Source organism: Oncorhynchus clarkii, chromosome 4 (genome assembly GCF_045791955.1).
Source record: "Oncorhynchus clarkii lewisi isolate Uvic-CL-2024 chromosome 4, UVic_Ocla_1.0, whole genome shotgun sequence".
Classification (NCBI taxonomy): Eukaryota; Metazoa; Chordata; class Actinopteri; order Salmoniformes; family Salmonidae; genus Oncorhynchus; species Oncorhynchus clarkii.
In genome coordinates, this window is record NC_092150.1 from 82,040,867 (window position 1) to 82,063,153 (window position 22,287).

General features: G+C 43.3%; 1 protein-coding gene across 1 annotated transcript in view; it reads right to left on the reverse strand.

Annotated features, from left to right (window-relative positions):
- LOC139407362 (brain-enriched guanylate kinase-associated protein-like) overlaps positions 1-22,287 on the reverse strand; it is a 44,740-nt gene that overhangs the window by 13,123 nt on the left and 9,330 nt on the right. Inside the window, exons 2-4 of the mRNA XM_071151080.1 lie at positions 4,275-4,496; positions 1,398-1,559; positions 933-999 (exon numbers count right to left, since the gene is read on the reverse strand). Of these exons, the coding sequence (XP_071007181.1) occupies positions 933-999; positions 1,398-1,559; positions 4,275-4,345 (300 nt within the window). The 5' untranslated portion in view covers positions 4,346-4,496. The remainder of the gene's footprint in view (positions 1-932; positions 1,000-1,397; positions 1,560-4,274; positions 4,497-22,287) is intronic.

The window sequence follows — 22,287 nt, forward strand, 5'->3', positions numbered from 1 at the left end:
TTTATTAAAGCTTTTTAAAAAAGAGAAAGAGTGAGACTGTTGAAGTTTTTTTTGCCTATCGAACTGCAATAAAGATCAGGAGTTTGTGAAGTGTAAAAAAAGTTAGTCAATTATCTACTGAGCACAGGATAACTACATCATCACCTTGGTAACCCATAAAAGGGAGCATCTGAGCTGAATAGACATACAACTGATAAGGATTCACAGCTTAACATCCAATAAAAAAAAGACATGCATTTTGATAAATTATTCAGTCCCTCTATGTTCCATGAAACCCTCTCTACTCCTCCTCGCTATCAGCCTGCAACATCTTAAAGTTCCAGCTCTTTGTGATCATGATTATCTTTTCCTTAACAGATTCAGAGAGGAAGATATTCAGCTGTCTATTCATAGCGAGGAAGAAGACACATGATGATCGTACAATGCTGGAATGGCAGGATGGTTAATTGTATCCATCCTTTTGCCATCTGACAAAAGATGTAAGTCGCAAGGCTAGCTCAGAACAATGGGGTTGCTATCCAACTGCCATAGGAAGGAGGACAGGCTATTGAAATAGGCTGCAATTAACGTCAGTGGTACCAACAGCTAGTGTATTCATATTCAAATCCATTGCTCAGTGCTTTTCATTGCCTTTTCTAAAGAGTAAAGACCACTGCTTGCTTAGAGGCGTGTGCATGCACACACAACTACAGGTGTACACAAACATGCATGCACGTATGGGTACATATGCGCGTGCACACACACACAACACACACACACAAATATGCACACATTTATGCCTGGACACACACCTACAGGTGTACACAAACATGCATGAACGTTTTCGCACACTCAAACACAAGCACATACATGCGCATGTGCGCACACACACACACACGCACACGCACACGCACACGCACACACACACACACACACGCACACATTTCACTTACATTTCTTTGGATCTTATCCTCCAGGTCCTGGTTGATCCTCTGCAGTGCTGAGTAGCTGCTTTGTATTCTACCAGGAGACACACAATGACACAGGCTTACCAACTCACACTATTAATAATTGAACACATTCTGCACCCTTTGGATTAATGATGTCTATGCTATGTGTCCATCATGATAATGCATTCCTGTGTTAGTTTTGGGGCTTTACCTTGATAGGTATCCTGTGTTCGTTTTAGGGCTTTACCTTGATAGGTATCCTGTGTTCGTTTTAGGGCTTTACCTTGATAGGTATCCTGTGTTCGTTTTAGGGCTTTACCTTGATAGGTATCCTGTGTTCGTTTTAGGGCTTTACCTTGATAGGTATCTAGTCTAGTATATTTATCCAGTCTGATATATTTCCAGACAGAAAAGCACAAAATCAATAGCATGTGATTAAAATAGGTGTGGTTATGTGGTTAGGAATACCTGCGTAGTTTGTCGGTGAACTTGTCGAGTTCCTCCTGAGCACGACGTAGCTCTGTCTCCAGGTATTGTCGGGTGGAGTCAAACTCGCTCTCTAGCAGCTCCAGCTTGTGGGTGGTGTAGGACAGACGCTTCCGGAGGTCCTCTTTCTGTTCCTGCAAAGAGCTGTGAGGGACACAAACACACACACCAGGCATCAGACATAGTGAAAGACATATTACTGGGGTAACTTCATGTTATATTATATGCATATATTTTATAAGTTACATTGAGTATAAATAAGATGGAATGGGAGTCTTGTGTGATGACCCATGAACAATATACATCATACAGTGGTGATGAAAACGTTTTGAATTCCCAAATCATATATTCTATATGCACTTAAAGAATATAAAGTTCAGGCTGCCTTTATCTTCCAGTAACATTCAGCTCTAGTACCTAATACTTTACAACCTTGACGCATAGCACAGAACACCACCACCATAATCAGCCAGAGTGGTTACAGTGACTTACAGGATCACTTTAAACTAAGTCTTTGTCACAAATGGCACCCTATTCCCTATATAGTGCACTAATTTTAGCCAGAAGTCTCCGGTCAAAAGCAGTGCCCTATAGAGAATAGGGTGCCTTTTGGGACGTAACCTACTATGAAATATGGCTCTATGATCTGTAATCAATCACAGGAAATGATTTAGACGGCTTGGATTCACTGAATAGTGATATCCCATGTGTAATTCACTGAATAGTGATCCCCCATGTGTAATTCACTGAATAGTGATCTCCCATGTGTAATTTACTGAATAGTGATTTCTGTGTGTAATTCACTGAATAGTGATCTCCCATGTGTAATTCACTGAATAGTGATCTCCCATGTGTAATTCACTGAATAGTGATTTCTGTGTGTAATTCACTGAATAGTGATCCCCCATGTGTAATTCACTGAATAGTGATCCCCCATGTGTAATTCACTGAATAGTGATCTCCCATGTGTAATTCACTGAATAGTGATTTCTGTGTGTAATTCACTGAATAGTGATCCCCCATGTGTAATTCACTGAATAGTGATTTATGTGTGTAATTCACTGAATAGTGATCCCCCATGTGTAATTCACTGAATAGTGATTTCTGTGTGTAATTCACTGAATAGTGATCTCCCATGTGTAATTCACTGAATAATGATCTCCCATGTGTAATTCACTGAATAGTGATCTCCCATGTGTAATTCACTGAATAGTGATTTCTGTGTGTAATTCACTGAATAGTGATCCCCCATGTGTAATTCGCTGAATAGTGATTTCTGTGTGTAATTCACTGAATAGTGATCCCCCATGTGTAATTCACTGAATAGTGATTTCTGTGTGTAATTCACTGAATAGTGATCTCCCATGTGTAATTCACTGAATAATAATCTCCCATGTGTAATTCACTGAATAGTGATCTCCCATGTGTATTTCACTGAATAGTGATCCTCCATGTGTAATTTACTGAATAGTGATTTCTGTGTGTAATTCACTGAATAATAATATCCCATGTGCAATTCACTGAGTAGTGATCTCCCATGTGTAATTGAACGAGACAGCACAATGTGGATTATTTATAAAGCCCCGGCACAACCTGAGACCCAATCTAATAAGAAGTAGGTGTGAGAAGTAAAATACATGTATCCCTCTCGCCTTTGATGGGTCTGAGTTTCCACGGCAGGCTAATGGGCCTGTATTGATGGACAGATGGAGGAAGTATGGTAATGACTCTATCTGCAGGGAGATCACCAATAACAGAGAGCGAGGGAGAGAGCAAGAGAGAGAGAGCGAGAGAGAGAGAAATGGAAGAGAAGGAGATAGAGGTGAGAGATGTGGCCACTGTGCTCTCATCCCTCTATCTCCTTAACAAGATCATAGAAGGAGGAAGAGGTTGCGAGTAGAGGCCAAATCTAATCAAATGTATTGTCACATACACATATTTAGCTGATGAAAATGAAGATGTTTCCTTTTAAAGGTGACGTCCCTTAATTAAAAGGGCAATCCAATTATAATTTCAACGTTTTGGGGGGTTTTAATCATGGAGATAATATCTTGAATTAAACTGAATACAATGACTGTGCAAATTACATGAATTCACCAGAACGACGCAAACACATGTACACAAACGCTCCAATCCATATTCCAAACACACACACTCCTACAGAACACAGACAAAACACAACCACCACAGCCCATGATACACATGCAACAAGGTTTCAGATTCCCATTAAGGCAAGCAGAACGTGCTCTTAACATATGACTGAAAACTAAGCTATTGCTGCTGAGATAAAAAATAAATGAAAGAAGGTACAGTAAGTGGAGTGATAATACTGTTATTCCCTCCTGGGTTTAGTATTTCTCATCTCCAGTTTACCTTCCTACTTGCTCTAAGTTTCACACCTAAACACGTTTATGACTAAATGGAATAACAATATCCTAATCTTTGAATATCATCCCATTCTGTTACCAATGGATAGTAAAATGTTTTTGGGGGGGCACTGTTTGAATGCTTTTCATGCTACTGTATAACAACCCCCTTGCCAGGTACTAACAACACGATGCATGGCTCACCACAGGTGTTTGTTACATGACAATAGAATGAGTTTATGAAGTCAATCTCCCAATGGGAATCACACATTAGTGACCTCTGGAAACGGCAGCTGAGTCACACGGTAATGAGTGTTTTCATTTAGATGGCGGTCGGCGGTGAGAAAACAATGAGGCAGGATAATGATTCTGTTAGGAGGACGGACGTTCAAGTTGTTCACGACCACTTGACAAAGATGGGGAGGATGAAATGAACTCAGTGGGCAGATGGAGAGATGGAGGGATGAATAGCTTCTGAATTGTTCTCTCTTACCTCTTTTTCTGATGTTTACTGCCATTTCGGGAGACTTTTAGGGCCGTTTTGCCGATATATATCTTTTTCATGTCTGCTGTGTTCGCTCCCTCTCATGTGTTTTTGTGTTTCAAATGGTTAGTGGGAGTGCATCTATTTTTCTGGGCAGAGGTCATAGGTCAGGTTGGTTAAGTTTGACCTGTTGAGTGAGTTGTCTGAGGGAGTTGTCTACCTGTGTTGGTCCTGTCAACAGAGCAAAGAGACAGTTCGGCAGCCATTAAAAAACATTCAAACCAGGGGCATAGGCACGTGTGGGTTTGGGTGGGCTCAGGCCCAACCACTGGGGAGCCAGGCCCAGATAATCAGATTGAGGAACAAAAGAATACACTAATATATATATATATATATATATATATATATACAGGATATATATATATATTTTATTCTCTCCTTGTCAGTGTTTCAAACAGGAGATTATTTGTATTTTTACCTTAACACACTACAGTACTTGACTTGGCCAGGAGCTCACCAGAACTGAATAACGGCACCTACAATTTTCTTCTGCTTGAGTTCCTGAACCTCCTATAGAATATTAGCTCAAAAGTATTGCGGAATTCCTGCACCTAAAATTAAACAGTCTCGGCACCGAAATGAGTATCGGCACCTACAGTTGAAGTCGGATATTTACATACACCTTAGCCAAATACATTTAAACTCAGTTTTTCACAATTCCTGACATTTAATCAGAGTAAAAATTCCCTGTCTTAGGTCTGTTAGGATCACCCCTTTATTTTAAGAATGTGAAATGTCAGAATAATAGAAAAGATAATTATTTATTTCAGCTTTTATTTCTTTCATCACATTCATCACATCAGAAGTTTACATACACTCAATTAGTATTTGGTAGCATTTCCTTTAAATTGTTTAACTTGGGTAAAACATTTCGGGTGAGCTTCCACAAGCTTCCCACAATAAGTTAGGTGAATTTTGGCCCACTCCTTTTGACAGAGCTGGTGTAACTGAGTCAGGTTTGTAGGCCTACTTGCTAGCACACGCTTTTTCACTTCCGCACACACATTTTCTATAGGATTGAGGTCAGGGCTTTGTGATGGCCACTCCAATACCTTGACTTTGTTGTCCTTAAGCCATTTTGCCACATCTTTGGAAGTATGCTTGGGGTCATTGTCCATTTGGAAGACCCATTTGCGACCAAGCTTTAACTTATGTCTTGAGATGTTGCTTCAATATATCCACATAATTTTCCTCCCTCATGATGCCATCAATTTTGTGCACCAGTCCCTCCTGCAGCAAAGCACCCCCACAACATGATGCTGCCACCCCCGTGCTTCACGGTTGGGATGGTGTTCTTTGGCTTGCAAGCCTCCCACTTTTTCCTCGACACATAACGATGATCATAATGGCCAAACAGTTGTTTCATCAGACCAGAGGACATTTCTCCAAAAAGTACGATCTTTATCCCCATGTGCAGTTGCAAACCGTAGTCTAGCTATTTTATGGCGGTTTTGGAGCGGTTGCTTCTTCTTTGCTGAGCGGCCTTTCAGGTTACGTCAATATAGGACTTGTTTTACTGTGGATAAAGATACTTTTGTACCTGTTTCCTCCAGCATCTTCACAAGGTCATTTGCTGTTGTTCTGTACTTTTTCCACCAAAGTACGTTCATCTCTAGGAGACAGAATGCGTCTCCTTCTTGAGCGGTATGACGGCTGCAGAGTCCCATGGTGTTTATACTGCATACTATTGTTTGTATTGATGAATGTGGTACCTTCAGGGGTTTGGAAAATGCTCCAAATGATGAACCAGACTTTTCTCTATGGTCTTGGCTGATTTCTTTTGATTTTTCCATGATGTCAAGCAAAGAGGTGTGAAGGTAGGCCTTGAAATACATCCACAAGTACACCTCCAATTCACTCAACTGATGTCAATTAGCCTATCAGAAGCTTCTAAAGCCATGACATCATTTTCTGGAATTTTCCAAGCTGTTTAAAAGCACAGTCAACTTAGTGTATGTAACTTCTGACCTAGTGGAATTGTGATACATTGAATTATAAGTGAAATAATCTGTCCGTAAACAATTGTTTGGAAAATGACTTGTGTCATGCACAAAGTAGATGTCCTAACCGACTTGCAAAAACTATAGTTTGTTAAAAATAAATTTGTGGAGTGGTTGAAAAACGAGTTTTAATGATTCCAGCCTAAGTATTTGTAAACATCTGACTTCAACTGTATTTCAATCCAAGTCAAGTCAAGCACTGGCCTAAACATGCATACACTGTCACAATTCAAAGCAACCAGTAGGGAGGGGTGGGTAAACAAAAAGGATATACACTCAGTGGCCAGTTTATTAGGTCCACCTATCTAGTACCAGGTCGGACCTCCCTTTGCCCCCAGAACAGACTGAATTTTTCAGGGCATGGAAACGTTTCTCAATGAGTATCAAGGGACCTAACATGTGCCAGGAAAACATTCCCCACACCATTACACCACCAACCTGTACCATTGACAGCAGGCATGATGGGACCATGCTGCTTATGCCAAATCCTTACGCAGCAGGAACCGGGATTTGTCCGACTCCTCAATTGTCCAGTGTTGGTGATCTCATGCCCACTGGAGCTGCTTCTTCTTGTTTTTAGCTGACAGGAGTGGAACCTGGTGTGGTTGTCTGCTGCAAAAGCCCATCCGTGACAAGAACCAATGTTGTACTGTTGTACTGCAGCGTTATTTGCCTGTTTGTGGCCTGCCTGTTAGCTTGCTCAATTCTTGCCATTCTCCTTAGACCTCTTATCAATGAGCTGTTTTCTCCCACAGGACTACCGCTGACTGGATGTTTTTTGTTCATCGCACCATTCTCGGTAAACACTAGACACTGTCGTATGTGAAAAGCCCAGGAAGCCGGCCGTTTCTGAAATACTGGAACTGGTGTGACTGGCGCTGATGATCATACCACGCTCAAAGTTGCTTAAGTCAATCGTTTTTCCAATTATAACGTTCAATCAAACAGAAGCTGAATGCCTACATGCCTGTCTGTTGGCTTTATATAGCAAGCCATGGCCACGTGATGTGACTTACTGTCTTTCGGAGCAAACCACTTTCGTAAACGATGTGGTGTACCTAATAAACTGACCACTGAGTGTATTTTGACAATAATAATTATATATTTTATTTGGCAGATGCCTTTGAAGACACTCAAGGACATCTTACATCAAATCTAGTGCTGTACATAAAATACATTTCATTTAGGCCGATGTAATGAATTTGACTTTGATGCTGGCTTCTCAATTTTAAAGTAATGGGCGGGTTAATGCAAGTCACTTTGCACTTATACCATGTGCAGTAAACAGTAGCTATTGCTGTGTAGACTAGGCTACACCGTGTAGGCTATTCACCGTTAGCTAGCTAGCTAAGACTCACTAGCCAACTTGGTTAGAAAAAACAAGTAAAATGTCTGAACAAAGAGACTGTGTATTGAAGAGGATGTTGGAGCATTTGCCAAGTTATTTGATATCAGTGATTTCGCCTTGAAGGGCCTCCAGTGACCCTTTATATCAATCACTGATTGCATTAATCCTCCAATGGAGGGCCTTAATAACTGCTTCAGGACATTCAGAGACTACAACACTGTTTTTATTCAACACTTTTACAAATCATGAAACATGCTTCTCCATTTCGACCCCCTCCACTTCGACCCCCTCCCTCCTCCATTTCGACCCCCTCCACTTCGACCCCCTCCCTCCTCCACTTCGACCCTCTCCACTTCGATCCCCTCCACTTCGACCCCCTCCCTCCTCCTTTTCGACCCCCTCCACTTCGACCCCCTCCCTCCTCCTTTTCGACCCCCTCCACTTCGACCCCCTCCCTCCTCCACTTCGACCCTCTCCACTTCGATCCCCTCCACTTCGACCCCCTCCCTCCTCCTTTTCGACCCCCTCCACTTCGACCCCCTCCCTCCTCCACTTCGACCCCCTCCACTTTGACCCCCTCCACTTCGACCCCCTCCACTTTGACACCCTCCACTTCGACCCTCTCCCTCCTCCACTTCGACCCCCTCCACTTTGACCCCCTCCACTTCGACCCCCTCCACTTCGACACCCTCCACTTCGAACCCTCCCTCCTCCACTTCGCCTCCATCCTTCAGCTGAGACATTAACATCAGTCCAGTGAAAAAAATATAGATATATTTATTTTTCAATTTATGCTCCAATGTGCCTTGCAAGTAATAGACTATAACAACTGACATATTACCAGCTTGATCATACAGCCTAGCTTGAGACTCGAGTTTTGAAATATAAGGGAACTCTATGTTATTTATAACAAAGGGTAGGCCTACATGGAGAAATTCACGCCTCTCTTATTATATATTAAAATAGGCAAATGCATGAAACAATATTTATTTCCAGTCAATGTAAATAGCCCATGCACTGTCCCTATAAGCTACTCAATTAATTGATATCACAGAATACATTGTAGGTGCACTTGATCTCCTGCATTGTGACTCATTAATTTGGATTTGTATTTATTGTGTATCCCGATTAGCTGCTGCCCCTTCCTGGGGTCCAGAAAAATTAAGGCAGTTTATACAATTCTAAAAACATTACAATACATTCACACTCAGGCCCCTACTCCACCACTACCACATACAATATATAGTGTACAAAATCTATGTGTACATGTGTGTATAGTGCATATGTTATCATGTGTGTGTATGCATGTGTCTGTGCCTATGTTTGTGTTGCTTCACAGTCCCCATCTGTTCCATAAGGTGTTTTATTATTTATTTATTTATTTTTTATCTGTTTTTAAATATAATTTTACTGCTTGCGTCAGTTACTTGATGTGGAATAGAGTTGCATGGACTCATGGCTCTATTTTGTACTGTGAGCCTTCCATAGTCTGTTCTGGACTTGGGCCTGTGAAGAGACTTCTTGTGGCATGTCTTGTGGGGTATGCATGGATGTCTGAGCTGTGCGCCAGTAGTTCAAACAGACAGCTCGGTGCATTCAACATGTCAATACCTCTCATAAATACAAGTGGTGAGGAAGTCAATCTCTCCTCCACTTTGAGCCAGGAGAGATTGACATGCATATTATTAATATTAGCTCGCTGTGTCCATCCAAGGGCCAGCCATGCAGCCAGGCTGCCCTGTTCTGAATTAACTGCTATTTTATTTTTTGTGGCACATGACCACATGACTGAATAGTAGTCCAGGTGCCTGTAGGACCTGCCTTGTTGATAGTGTTGTTAAGAAGGTAGAACACTGCCTTATCATGGACATACTGCTCTCCATCTTAGCTACTGTTGTATCAATATGTTTGACCATGACAGTTTACAATCCAGGGTTACTCCAAGCAGTTTTGTCACCTCAACTTGCTCAATTTCCACATTATTATTTACAAGTTTTAGTTGAGGTTTAGGCTTTAGTGAATGATTTGTCCCAAATACAATGCTTTTAGTTTTAGAAATATTTAGGACTAACTTATTCCATACCACCCACTCTGAAACTAACTGCAACTCTTTGTTAAGCGTTGCAGTCATTTCAGTCGCTGTACTGTAGTAGCTGAAATGTATAGTGTTGAGTCATCCATATACATAGACACTCTGGCTTTCCTCGAAGCCAGTGGCAATTCATTAGTAGAGATAGAAATAAAGTGGGCCTGGACAGCTGCCTTGGGTAATTCCTAATTCTACCTGGATTATGTTGGAGAGTCTTCCATTAAAGAACACCCTCTGTGTTCTGTTAGACAGGTAACTCTTTGTCCACAATATAGTAGGGGGTGTAAAGCCATAACACATACGTTTTTCCAGCAGCAGACTATGATCAATAATGTCAAAGGCCGCACTGAAGTCTAACAAAACAGCCCCCACAATATTTGTATCATCAATTTCTCTCAGCTAATCATCAGCCATTTGTGTAAGTGCTGTGCTTGTTGACTCTCCTTCCCTATAAGCATGGTGAAAGCTTGTTGTCAATTTGTTTACTGTAAAATAGCATTGTATCTGGTCAAACACCATTTTTCCAAACGTTTACTAAGGGTTGGTAACAGGCTGATTGGTTGGCTATTTGAGCCAGTAAAGGGGGCTTTAATATTCTTAGGTAGCGGAATGAATTTTAAGCCTGAGGGCACACACTTTCTAGTAGGTTTACATAGAAGATGTGGCAAGTAGGAGTGGCAATATCGTCCGCTATTATCCTCAGTAATTTTCAAGTTGTCAGACCCGGTGGCTTGTCATTGTTGATGGACAACCATTATTTTTTCACCTCTTCCACGCTAACTTTACGGAATTTAAAATTGCAATGCTTGATCAGTTATACTTGGATGTGTAGTGTCAGCATTTGTTGCTGGCATGTCATGCCTAAGTTTGCTAATCTTGCCAATGAAAAAATCATTAAAGTAGTTGGCAATATCAGTTGGTTTTATGATGAATGAGCCATCTGTTTCAATGAATGATGGAGCTGAGTTTGCCTTTTTTCACAGAATTTAATTTAAGGTGCTCCAAAGCTTTTTACTATCATTCTTTATTTAATTTATCTTGATTTCATAGTGTAGTTTCTTCTTCTTTTTGTTCAGTTTAGTCACATCATCTCTCAATTTGCAATAGGTTTTCCAATCGGCTGTGCAGCCAGACTTATTTGCCATTCCGTTTGCCTCATCCCTCTCAACCATACAATGTTTCAATTCCTCATCAATCAACAGGGATTTAACAGTTTTTACAGTCATTTTCTTAATGGGTACATGCTTATTAGCAACTGGAATAAGCAATTTCATAAATGTGTCAAGTACAGTGTCTGTTTGCTCCTCATTACACACCACGGACCAACACATATTCTTTACATTAGCAACATAGGAATCACTACAAAACTTCTTGTATGACTTTTTATACACTATATTAGGCCCAGCCTTTGGAACTTTGGTTTTCCTATATATGGCTACTATATTGTGATCACTACATCCAATGGATTTTGATACTGCTTTCAAGCACATTTCTGCAGCATTAGTAAAGATGTGATTGATACATGTTGATGATTTCATTCCTTTGCTGTTTGTAACTACCCTGGTAGGTTGACTGATAACCTGAACCAGGTTGCAGGCACTGGTTACAGTTTGAAGATATTTCTTGAGTGGGCAGCTTGATGAAAGCCAGTCAATATTTAAATCACTCAGAAAATATACCTCTGTTGGTATCACATACGTTATCAAGCATTTCACACATGTTATCCAGATACTGACTTGGTGGTCTGTAGCAGCTTCCTACCAGAATGGGCTTTAGGTGAGGCAGATGAACCTGTAGCCATATTACTTCAACAGTATTTGACATGAGATCCTCTCTAATCTTTACAGGAATGTGGTTCTGAATATATTCTATAAATGTTGTAACCTTGTATTGCTACCGCTGTATCATCAAAGGTAGTATCTAAGTGAGTTTCAGAGATAGTCAGAATGTCATCTGTTACTAGCAAATTATTGATTTCATGAACCTTGTTTCTTAAGCTACATATATTAACGTGGGCTATTTTGAGCACTTTTCTTCTGGAATGCTTACTTGCTTTCATTGCTTTACTGGGAAGCTTAGCAGCAGTAGATGTGCTCATGTTCTTTATGTTAGTGCAGGGTGAGCTGCCAACAGTGGACTTCCTCCTAGGGAACACCGGTTTAGTGCTAACAGTATAACTCTGGTTCATAGACACATGATTACTGCATACAATAGCTGTAGGATCAGCAGAGGCATTCAGTCCAGTTAAAGGGACATACATTAGGTTACTTACATTGTGTCTACTGATGCCCCTGGTGTAATGTACAATTGGTAAAGCATAATGATGACTCAGCGGCACAATGGTAGGAATTAATTGAGCTGAACTTGGGTCATTGATAAGTCATTGTCGCAACACAACCTTATAATGCTGTGAAAGGATCCAGAAACCCAAATGATTTGGGTGGATCCCATCCTCCTTATAAAACATGTTCTGTTTCCAAAAGGTATCGACATTGTCAACTAAAGTTACACCCAATGAACTGCAATAATCACGTGGCCAGTTGTGAAGAGAGAATCCTGCTAAAGAGCTTGCCTATTTTTCATGTTATTTTGGCATTAATATGTGTCACATATCAGTTTGCAAACATTGTAAAAAATATATATATATCGATGAGTTAATAAAGCCGCATACAAACATGGTCTCTTTTTGTTTTCTTGAGTAAGGCAGATCTAAAATGCAGGTGTTTCATCCAAGCTCAGGGCTTTCTGTGGTGGTGGGGCAAGCCAGCAGAAAATATGAAGCGTTGCGCCGTGATTGTCTCAGTGTTCTGTCATTCATACAGTAGCTTTGATTGGACTGATCATGTCAACATCATACTTTCAATATCTTAGCTAGCAGGCTTCATCATGAATCAAGTCCACAATCTACTGGCAAATCCTTATTAATCCTTGTCATATGAAGAGAAATAATTAAGAGAAATTATAGATAAAATGTATCAGTGCTCATCGGCCATTGGACATAAACATTACACAAGTTGAAAATCACAAATTCAACAATGAGTGGTTTGGAAGGAATTAGTGGCTTATTGTAAGCATTGTAATCATTAGCCTGCTATTCAGTGGAGTGGCTGTGCGGTACTAGTGCCGTGCTAAAAACCACTAACTTTGGTGAGTTCAAGACAACTGGGAACTTGGGAAAAATGAGCTACGACTGCAAAATACTTTCATCCAACTTGGAATTGTAAATCTGGAACTTGGGCCTCTTTCTAGAGCTATGACCTGAAGAACACTGACTTCATAATGATTCTACTTTTTTTCCCGAGTTCCCAGTTGTCTTGAAAGCACCATAAATCTAGAGAATGGCAAACTTTGATGACAAAGTTTAACGACAGAATTTGCCCACGAAGGACTGCCGCGCCACCTTCCTGTTCAAGTGAGCACAACACAACAAGGTGAGTCCAAAAATGTCTTGTATGCTGCTGCATAAATTATGTAATATTCCAGGGAGATATGTATACTGTAGCTAAGTAAAAGTAATAGTAAGTGTATGTTGTGTAGTAAGCTGTTAGTAGCCCATGCACCTCACCCTAATAATTTGGTCTATTTTCACCTCTTAATTTCACCTACTGTTCTGACTTGGTGGTGCACATGTAGCCTATAACCTGTTTAAGAGAAATGTAATCATTGAATATTTTAAGAGCTTTCATTGTCTGCTTATATGTCCCCTTTATCTATCCTACGGTTCTGACTTGGTGTACAGGGAGAACACTGTAAGAACGGCCCATGTTCTGAATTTCAAAAGTGCTGAACAAATAGTTATATTGACTACGTCCGTTGTAGTAGTGGTGGTAAGGTGTTGGAACTGCTTTGTGGACTCTGCTGTTGGGACAGTTTTATGTAGGCCCTAACCGTTTGTGGGCACCGTTTGTCACCGTTATAGTCCAATTCACGTATTGTTTAGCATGATGTTGTGTAGTGGCTTTGCTGGCATACAGCCCACCTTGATTTTTTTTGCCCCACCAAGATTTACATGCTAAAATTGCCACCGGTGCTTTCTCTGTCCTGATAACGTTGAGGGAGCATGGCAACCAGCTGAGTTTATACAATGTTGCACATCACTAGCAATAGCTAAATTCAAGACATATAAAAATGGAGACAGACAGGTGGAGTAAAGAGATTCATCCGATAGAAAGAACCTGGATTTTCATCAGGATATTTTCAACTGATTTAATTTGTCTGCTTTAGGCCTTTATGTATTTCACTTAGTTGAAGATGGAAGTTATAGGCCTACTGCTGCATTAGCCTGTAGGCTATCTCTGAGTGCAATGCCTAATTTATTTAGCCGCTGTCACGACTTCCACCGAAGGTAGCTCCTCTCCCTGTTCGGGCAGCGCTCGGTGGTCGTCGTCGTCGGTCTTCTAGCTGCCACCGATCCCTTTTCTTTTTCGTTTGGTTTTGTCTGTCTTGTTGTTCACCTGTGTCTAGTTTAGGTTATTAGTGGGGTATTTAATCTCACCCTACCCTCTTGGTTTTGTCTGTCTTGTTGTTCACCTGTGTCTAGTTTAGGTTATTAGTGGGGTATTTAATCTCACCCTACCCTCTTGGTTTTGTCTGTCTTGTTGTTCACCTGTGTCTAGTTTAGGTTATTAGTGGGGTATTTAATCTCACCCTACCCTCTTGGTTTTGTCTGTCTTGTTGTTCACCTGTGTCTAGTTTAGGTTATTAGTGGGGTATTTAATCTCACCCTACCCTCTTGGTTTTGTCTGTCTTGTTGTTCACCTGTGTCTAGTTTAGGTTATTAGTGGGGTATTTCATCTCACCCTACCCTCTTGGTTTTGTCTGTCTTGTTGTTCACATGTGTCTAGTTTAGGTTATTAGTGGGGTATTTAATCTCACCCTACCCTCTTGGTTTTGTCTGTCTTGTTGTTCACCTGTGTCTAGTTTAGGTTATTAGTGGGGTATTTAATCTCACCCTACCCTCTTGGTTTTGTCTGTCTTGTTGTTCACCTGTGTCTAGTTTAGGTTATTAGTGGGGTATTTCATCTCACCCTACCCTCTTGGTTTTGTCTGTTTTGTTGTTCACCTGTGTATAGTTTAGGTTATTAGTGGGGTATTTCATCTCACCCTACCCTCTTGGTTTTGTCTGTCTTGTTGTTCACCTGTGTATAGTTTAGGTTATTAGTGGGGTATTTCATCTCACCCTACCCTCTTGGGTTTGTCTGTCTTGTTGTTCACCTGTGTCTAGTTTAGGTTTTTAGTGGGGTATTTCATCTCACCCTACCCTCTTGGTTTTGTCTGTCTTGTTGTTCACCTGTGTCTAGTTTAGGTTATTAGTGGGGTATTTCATCTCACCCTACCCTCTTGGTTTTGTCTGTCTTGTTGTTCACCTGTGTCTAGTTTAGGTTATTAGTGGGGTATTTCATCTCACCCTACCCTCTTGGTTTTGTCTGTCTTGTTGTTCACCTGTGTCTAGTTTAGGTTATTAGTGGGGTATTTAATCTCACCCTACCCTCTTGGTTTTGTCTGTCTTGTTGTTCACCTGTGTCTAGTTTAGGTTATTAGTGGGGTATTTCATCTCACCCTACCCTCTTGGTTTTGTCTGTCTTGTTGTTCACCTGTGTCTAGTTTAGGTTATTAGTGGGGTATTTCATCTCACCCTACCCTCTTGGTTATGTCTGTCTTGTTGTTCACCTGTGTCTAGTTTAGGTTATTAGTGGGGTATTTCATCTCACCCTACCCTCTTGGTTTTGTCTGTCTTGTTGTTCACCTGTGTCTAGTTTAGGTTATTAGTGGGGTATTTCATCTCACCCTACCCTCTTGGTTTTGTCTGTCTTGTTGTTCACCTGTGTCTAGTTTAGGTTATTAGTGGGGTATTTAATCTCACCCTACCCTCTTGGTTTTGTCTGTCTTGTTGTTCACCTGTGTCTAGTTTAGGTTATTAGTGGGGTATTTCATCTCACCCTACCCTCTTGGTTTTGTCTGTCTTGTTGTTCACCTGTGTCTAGTTTAGGTTATTAGTGGGGTATTTCATCTCACCCTACCCTCTTGGTTTTGTCTGTCTTGTTGTTCACCTGTGTCTAGTTTAGGTTATTAGTGGGGTATTTAATCTCACCCTACCCTCTTGGTTTTGTCTGTCTTGTTGTTCACCTGTGTCTAGTTTAGGTTATTAGTGGGGTATTTCATCTCACCCTACCCTCTTGGTTTTGTCTGTCTTGTTGTTCACCTGTGTCTAGTTTAGGTTATTAGTGGGGAATTTCATCTCACCCTACCCTCTTGGTTATGTCTGTCTTGTTGTTCACCTGTGTCTAGTTTAGGTTATTAGTGGGGTATTTCATCTCACCCTACCCTCTTGGTTTTGTCTGTCTTGTTGTTCACTTGTGTCTAGTTTAGGTTATTAGTGGGGTATTTCATCTCACCCTACCCTCTTGGTTTTGTCTGTCTTGTTGTTCACCTGTGTCTAGTTTAGGTTATTAGTGGGGTATTTAATCTCACCCTACCCTCTTGGTTTTGTCTGTCTTGTTGTTCACCTGTGTCTAGTTTAGGTTATTAGTGGGGTATTTCATCTCACCCTACCCTCTTGGTTTTGTCTGTCTTGTTGTTCACCTGTGTCTAGTTTAGGTTATTAGTGGGGTATTTCATCTCACCCTACCCTCTTGGTTTTGTCTGTCTTGTTGTTCACCTGTATCTAGTTTAGGTTATTAGTGGGGTATTTCATCTCACCCTACCCTCTTGGTTTTGTCTGTCTTGTTGTTCACCTGTGTATAGTTTAGGTTATTAGTGGGGTATTTCATCTCACCCTACCCTCTTGGTTTTGTCTGTCTTGTTGTTCACCTGTGTCTAGTTTAGGTTATTAGTGGGGTATTTCATCTCACCCTACCCTCTTGGTTTTGTCTGTCTTGTTGTTCACCTGTGTCTAGTTTAGGTTATTAGTGGGGTATTTAATCTCACCCTACCCTCTTGGTTTTGTCTGTCTTGTTGTTCACCTGTGTCTAGTTTAGGTTATTAGTGGGGTATTTCATCTCACCCTACCCTCTTGGTTTTGTCTGTCTTGTTGTTCACCTGTGTCTAGTTTAGGTTATTAGTGGGGTATTTAATCTCACCCTACCCTCTTGGTTTTGTCTGTCTTGTTGTTCACCTGTGTCTAGTTTAGGTTATTAGTGGGGTATTTAATCTCACCCTACCCTCTTGGTTTTGTCTGTCTTGTTGTTCACCTGTGTCTAGTTTAGGTTATTAGTGGGGTATTTCATCTCACCCTACCCTCTTGGTTTTGTGCGAGATTGTTCGTTTAGCTATCATTTGTTTGGGTTGCGTTTTGGTTTGTTCTGTTGAACAGGTGTTTTCCTTTCGGGACTATGTTCCTGTTGTTTTGTGGCTACTGTTGTGGTCCTGTTCCTGTTCTTTGGACTTAAATAAAACGCCCTTTCTTGCAATTCGCTCTCTCCTGCGCCTGACTCCACACCCACCTCTCCTAGGGAGAAACTGACAGCTGCCAATTAATCACGGTGTAGGCTGTCTATGTGTCCATTTAGCAAAGGCTGGTGCTATTGCATTAGTTGAATTTTAACATTTAGATTTTTACTATTTAATTATTTTTTTTTAACGATTAACCGTTATTATTGAAATTAGATTGTTCCAAGGAAATGCGCATATAAAAATACTGGCGTGTAGATAGGTAGGAATTGTCTTTATTTTGACACCCATTATAAAACTCTTGTACAGGCACACAGGGGGAAAAACGGAGCCGAGGTATAGAAATGTCCGTTCAACTGATTCATTCTGGCACCGGCCCTGGATTATTACTGCTCTGTCAGGGCACCGTCCCTGGATAATTACTGCTCTGTCAGGGCATGAGCCCTGCATTATTACTGCTCTGTCAGGGCATTAGCCCTGGATTATTACTGCTCTGTCAGGGCACCGGCCCTGGATCATTACTGCTCTGTCAGGGCACCGGCCCTGGATTATTACTGCTCTGTCAGGGCATAAACCCTGGATTATTACTGCTCTGTCAGGGCATAAACCTGGATTATTACTGCTCTGTCAGGGCACCAGCCCTGGATTATTACTGCTCTGTCAGGGCACCGGCCCTGGATTATTACTGCTCTGTCAGGGCACTAGCCCTGGATTATTACTGCTCTGTCAGGGCACCAGCCCTGGATTATTACTGCTCTGTCAGGGCACCGGCCCTGGATTATTACTGCTCTGTCAGGGCACCGTCCCTGGATAATTAATGCTCTGTCAGGGCATCAGCCCTGCATTATTACTGCTCTGTCAGGGCATTAGCCCTGGATTATTACTGCTCTGTCAGGGCATTAGCCCTGGATTATTACTGCTCTGTCAGGGCACCGTCCCTGGATAATTACTGCTCTGTCAGGGCATCAGCCCTGCATTATTACTGCTCTGTCAGGGCATTAGCCCTGGATTATTACTGCTCTGTCAGGGCACCGGCCCTGGATTATTACTGCTCTGTCAGGGCACCAGCCCTGGATTATTACTGCTCTGTCAGGGGATAAACCCTGGATTATTACTGCTCTGTCAGGGCACCGGCCCTGGATTATTACTGCTCTGTCAGGGCACCGGCCCTGGATTATTACTGCTCTGTCAGGGCACCAGCCCTGGATTATTACTGCTCTGTCAGGGCATCAGCCCTGGATTATTACTGCTCTGTCAGGGCACCAGCCCTGGATTATTACTGCTCTGTCAGGGCACCAGCCCTGGATTATTACTGCTCTGTCAGGGCACTAGCCCTGGATTATTACTGCTCTGTCAGGGCACCAGCCCTGGATTATTACTGCTCTGTCAGGGCACCAACCCCAGCCCTGGATTATTACTGCTCTGTCAGGGCACCAGACCTGGATTATTACTGCTCTGTCAGGGCACCAGCCCTGGATTATTACTGCTCTGTCAGGGCACCAGCCCTGGATTATTACTGCTCTGTCAGGGCACCAGCCCTGGATCATTACTGCTCTGTCAGGGCACCAGCCCTGGATTATTACTGCTCTGTCAGGGCACCAGCCCTGGATTATTACTGCTCTGTCAGGGCACCAGCCCTGGATTAGTACTGCTCTGTCAGGGCACCAGCCCTGGATTATTACTGCTCTGTCAGGGCACCAGCCCTGGATTATTACTGCTCTGTCAGGGCACCAGCCCTGGATTATTACTGCTCTGTCAGGGCACCAGCCCTGGATTATTACTGCTCTGTCAGGGCACCAGCCCTGGATTATTACTGCTCTGTCAGGGCACCAGCCCTGGATTATTACTGCTCTGTCAGGGCACTAGCCCTGGATTATTACTGCTCTGTCAGGGCACCAGCCCTGGATTATTACTGCTCTGTCAGGGCACCAGCCCTGGATTATTACTGCTCTGTCAGGGCACGAGCCCTGGATTATTACTGCTCTGTCAGGGCACCAGCCCTGGATTATTACTGCTCTGTCAGGGAACCAGCCCTGGATTATTACTGCTCTGTCAGGGAACCAGCCCTGGATTATTACTGCTCTGTCAGGGAACCAGACCTGGATTATTACTGCTCTTATAGGGCACCAGCCCTGGATTATTACTGCTCTGTCAGGGCACCAGCCCTGGATTATTACTGCTCTGTCAGGGCACCAGCCCTGGATTATTACTGCTCTGTCAGGGCACTAGCCCTGGATTTTTACTGCTCTGTCAGGGCACTAGCCCTGGATTTTTACTGCTCTGTCAGGGCACCAGACCTGGATTATTACTGCTCTGTCAGGGCACCAGCCCTGGATTATTACTGCTCTGTCAGGGCACTAGCCCTGGATTTTTACTGCTCTGTCAGGGCACCAGACCTGGATTATTACTGCTCTTATAGGGCACCAGCCCTGGATTATTACTGCTCTGTCAGGGCACCAGCCCTGGATTATTACTGCTCTGTCAGGGAACTATGTTCTAGTCTTGTAGTCCATTCATTATAGGCCTCTGGTTTAATATGTGTAGGTCTATGTGAGTCTCATGTTAAATGTTTCTTAGGCCTAAAATACTATTTGGTCTGTAATGCAAAATCACATTAGATTACAGTAAAATATAGTGTCGGCTATGCTTTTATCATCATCTAATGACGATTTGAGAGCCCAAATTTTGGCCCACTGAATTTTTTGCTGGACCTGCCATCAATGGATTTCTGCCTACGTCACTGATTCAAACCCAACCAAAGTGATCAGATATTTGACTTTCGAATCATCAAACCAAATGAATTTCTCAAGTGGACGTGCAGTGCACACACAGGAGGAAACATTTTCACATCTTCACTCTCTAGCATTAAATCACTATGACAGAGGCCACTTCTGTAAATATTTCAGCTCCTGTCTCGATTGGGTCCACAGCACAGGTGCAGCTGTCATCAGGCAAAAAAACTGTAGGTAATGAGAGAAGACAGACTGCGACTTGATCAAAGCACCTCCGGGCTTAGAATAAGATGGACTGTCAAGCAGTGAACACAGCGAGACTCAGAGCCACAGCGGTGGTGGGCAAGACTGTGCCTTACAAATGAAATGTTATGGCTGACACAAACACACACACACACACACACACACACACACACACGCACGAACACACCCAGATGCAAACACACACATGCACACAAACACATACACAAAAGAACGCACCCAGATGCAAACAGACACACACAAACGAACCCACTCACGCAGATACATACACACAAACTGTCATAGAGAGATCATTTGTGCTGACAGCTCATCCTCACGACAGGGACCTTATCAACTCCAGCTGCACCCCTCTGAGTCATCACACACAGTGTGTCTGTGTGTGTGTGTGTGCGTGTGTGTATGTGTATGTGTCCGTGTGTGTGTGCTTTTCCTTGTTTGCTTGTGTGTGCACATGCGTTTGTGTGTGTGCGTGTTTCTCAGTGTGTGTATCTCAGTAAGACTCTACCCACTCAATCTAATCCTCCCTGGGAGATAAATTAACAATGTCTTCTAGCTGCGACATAACGGACAGCCTTCCCCAACAAACAAACACACACACATTTCTCCTGGTGTCAAACACCCTCACACTGGGAGAATCTCAATTGCATACTCCTTACGTTCCCTCTCCTCTCTCCTATCCTCCTCAAAACTCATTGGAGGAGAAGGTCAGAGGGGAGGGACATCTGGCTTTCTCATCCAATGGGTTTTGAAAAGGAGACGAGGACAGAGGACGCGAGGAGTATGCAATTGAGATCTTCCCTCTCTCCTCTAAATCCCCTCCCTGACCCAATCCTCTCATATCGGAGAAAACATAGACTGTTCTCGATTCAGATGGAACTGCTGCTGCCTCCCACTCATGTGCCATCCTGACATTTGAGAGGGGGGCTGAAAATGAAGATATTGAGAGCAGCTAGAGGAGGAGGGGTGATGAGGGAATGAGGTAGGAGGGAAGAGAGAGAGAGACAGCAGGGGCTGCAGGGAAAGAGAGGAAAGGGCCTGCTTCTCAGATCTGCCCCCCTGCAGTAAAGAGGGAGGGAGAGAGAGAGACACAGAGAGAGAGAAAGAAAGAGAGCGACAGAGAGAGACAGGGAGAGAGAGACAGGGAGAGAGAGACGGAGAGAGAGAGACAGGGAGAGAGAGACAGGGAGAGAGAGACAGAGAGAGAGAGACGGAGAGAGAGAGACAGGGAGAGAGAGACAGGGAGAGAGAGAGACAGGGAGAGAGAGACAGGGAGACAGAGAGAGAGACAGGGAGAGAGAGACAGGGAGAGAGAGACGGAGAGAGAGAGAGAGAGAGAGAGAGAGAGAGGGAGAGAGAGAGAGAGAGAGAGAGAGAGAGAGAGAGGGAGAGAGAGAGAGGGAGAGAGAGAGAGGCGATAAAAGAACGAATGACCAAGAAAGACAGAGAAAGAAAGAATGAAAGGGAGCGTTGAAAGGAACCAAGAATTGCTTTCCCATCACTTCACCCCTCCACCCCTCCATCACTCCACCTCTCCACCCCTCCATCACTCCACCTCTCCACCCCTCCACCTCTCCATCACTCCACCTCTCCACCCCTCCACTTCTCCATCACTCCACCTCTCCACCCCTCCAGCTCTCCACCCCTCCATCTCTCCATCACTCCACCTCTCCACCCCTCCATCACTCCATCTCTGCATCACTCCATCTCTCCACCTCTCCACCCCTCCATCACTCCACCCCTCCATCTATCCACCTCTCCATCACTCCACCCCTCCATCTCTCCATCACTCCACCTCTCCACCCCTCCACCTCTATACCTCTCCACCCCTCCACCTTGCCACCCCTCCATCTCTCCACCCTTCCACCCCTCCACCTCTCCACCCCTCCATCTCTCCACCCCTCCACCTCTCCACCCCTCCACCTCTCCACCCCTCCATCTCTCCACCCCTCCATCTCTCCACCCCTCCACACCTCCACCCCTCCACCCCTGCACCCTCCACCTCTCCACCCCTCCACCCCTCCACCCCTCCATCACTCCATCACTCCACCCCTCCACCTTGCCACCCCTCCACCTCTCCACCCTTCCAACTCTCCACCTCTCCACCCCTCCACCTCTCCACCCCTCCACCTCTATACCTCTCCAC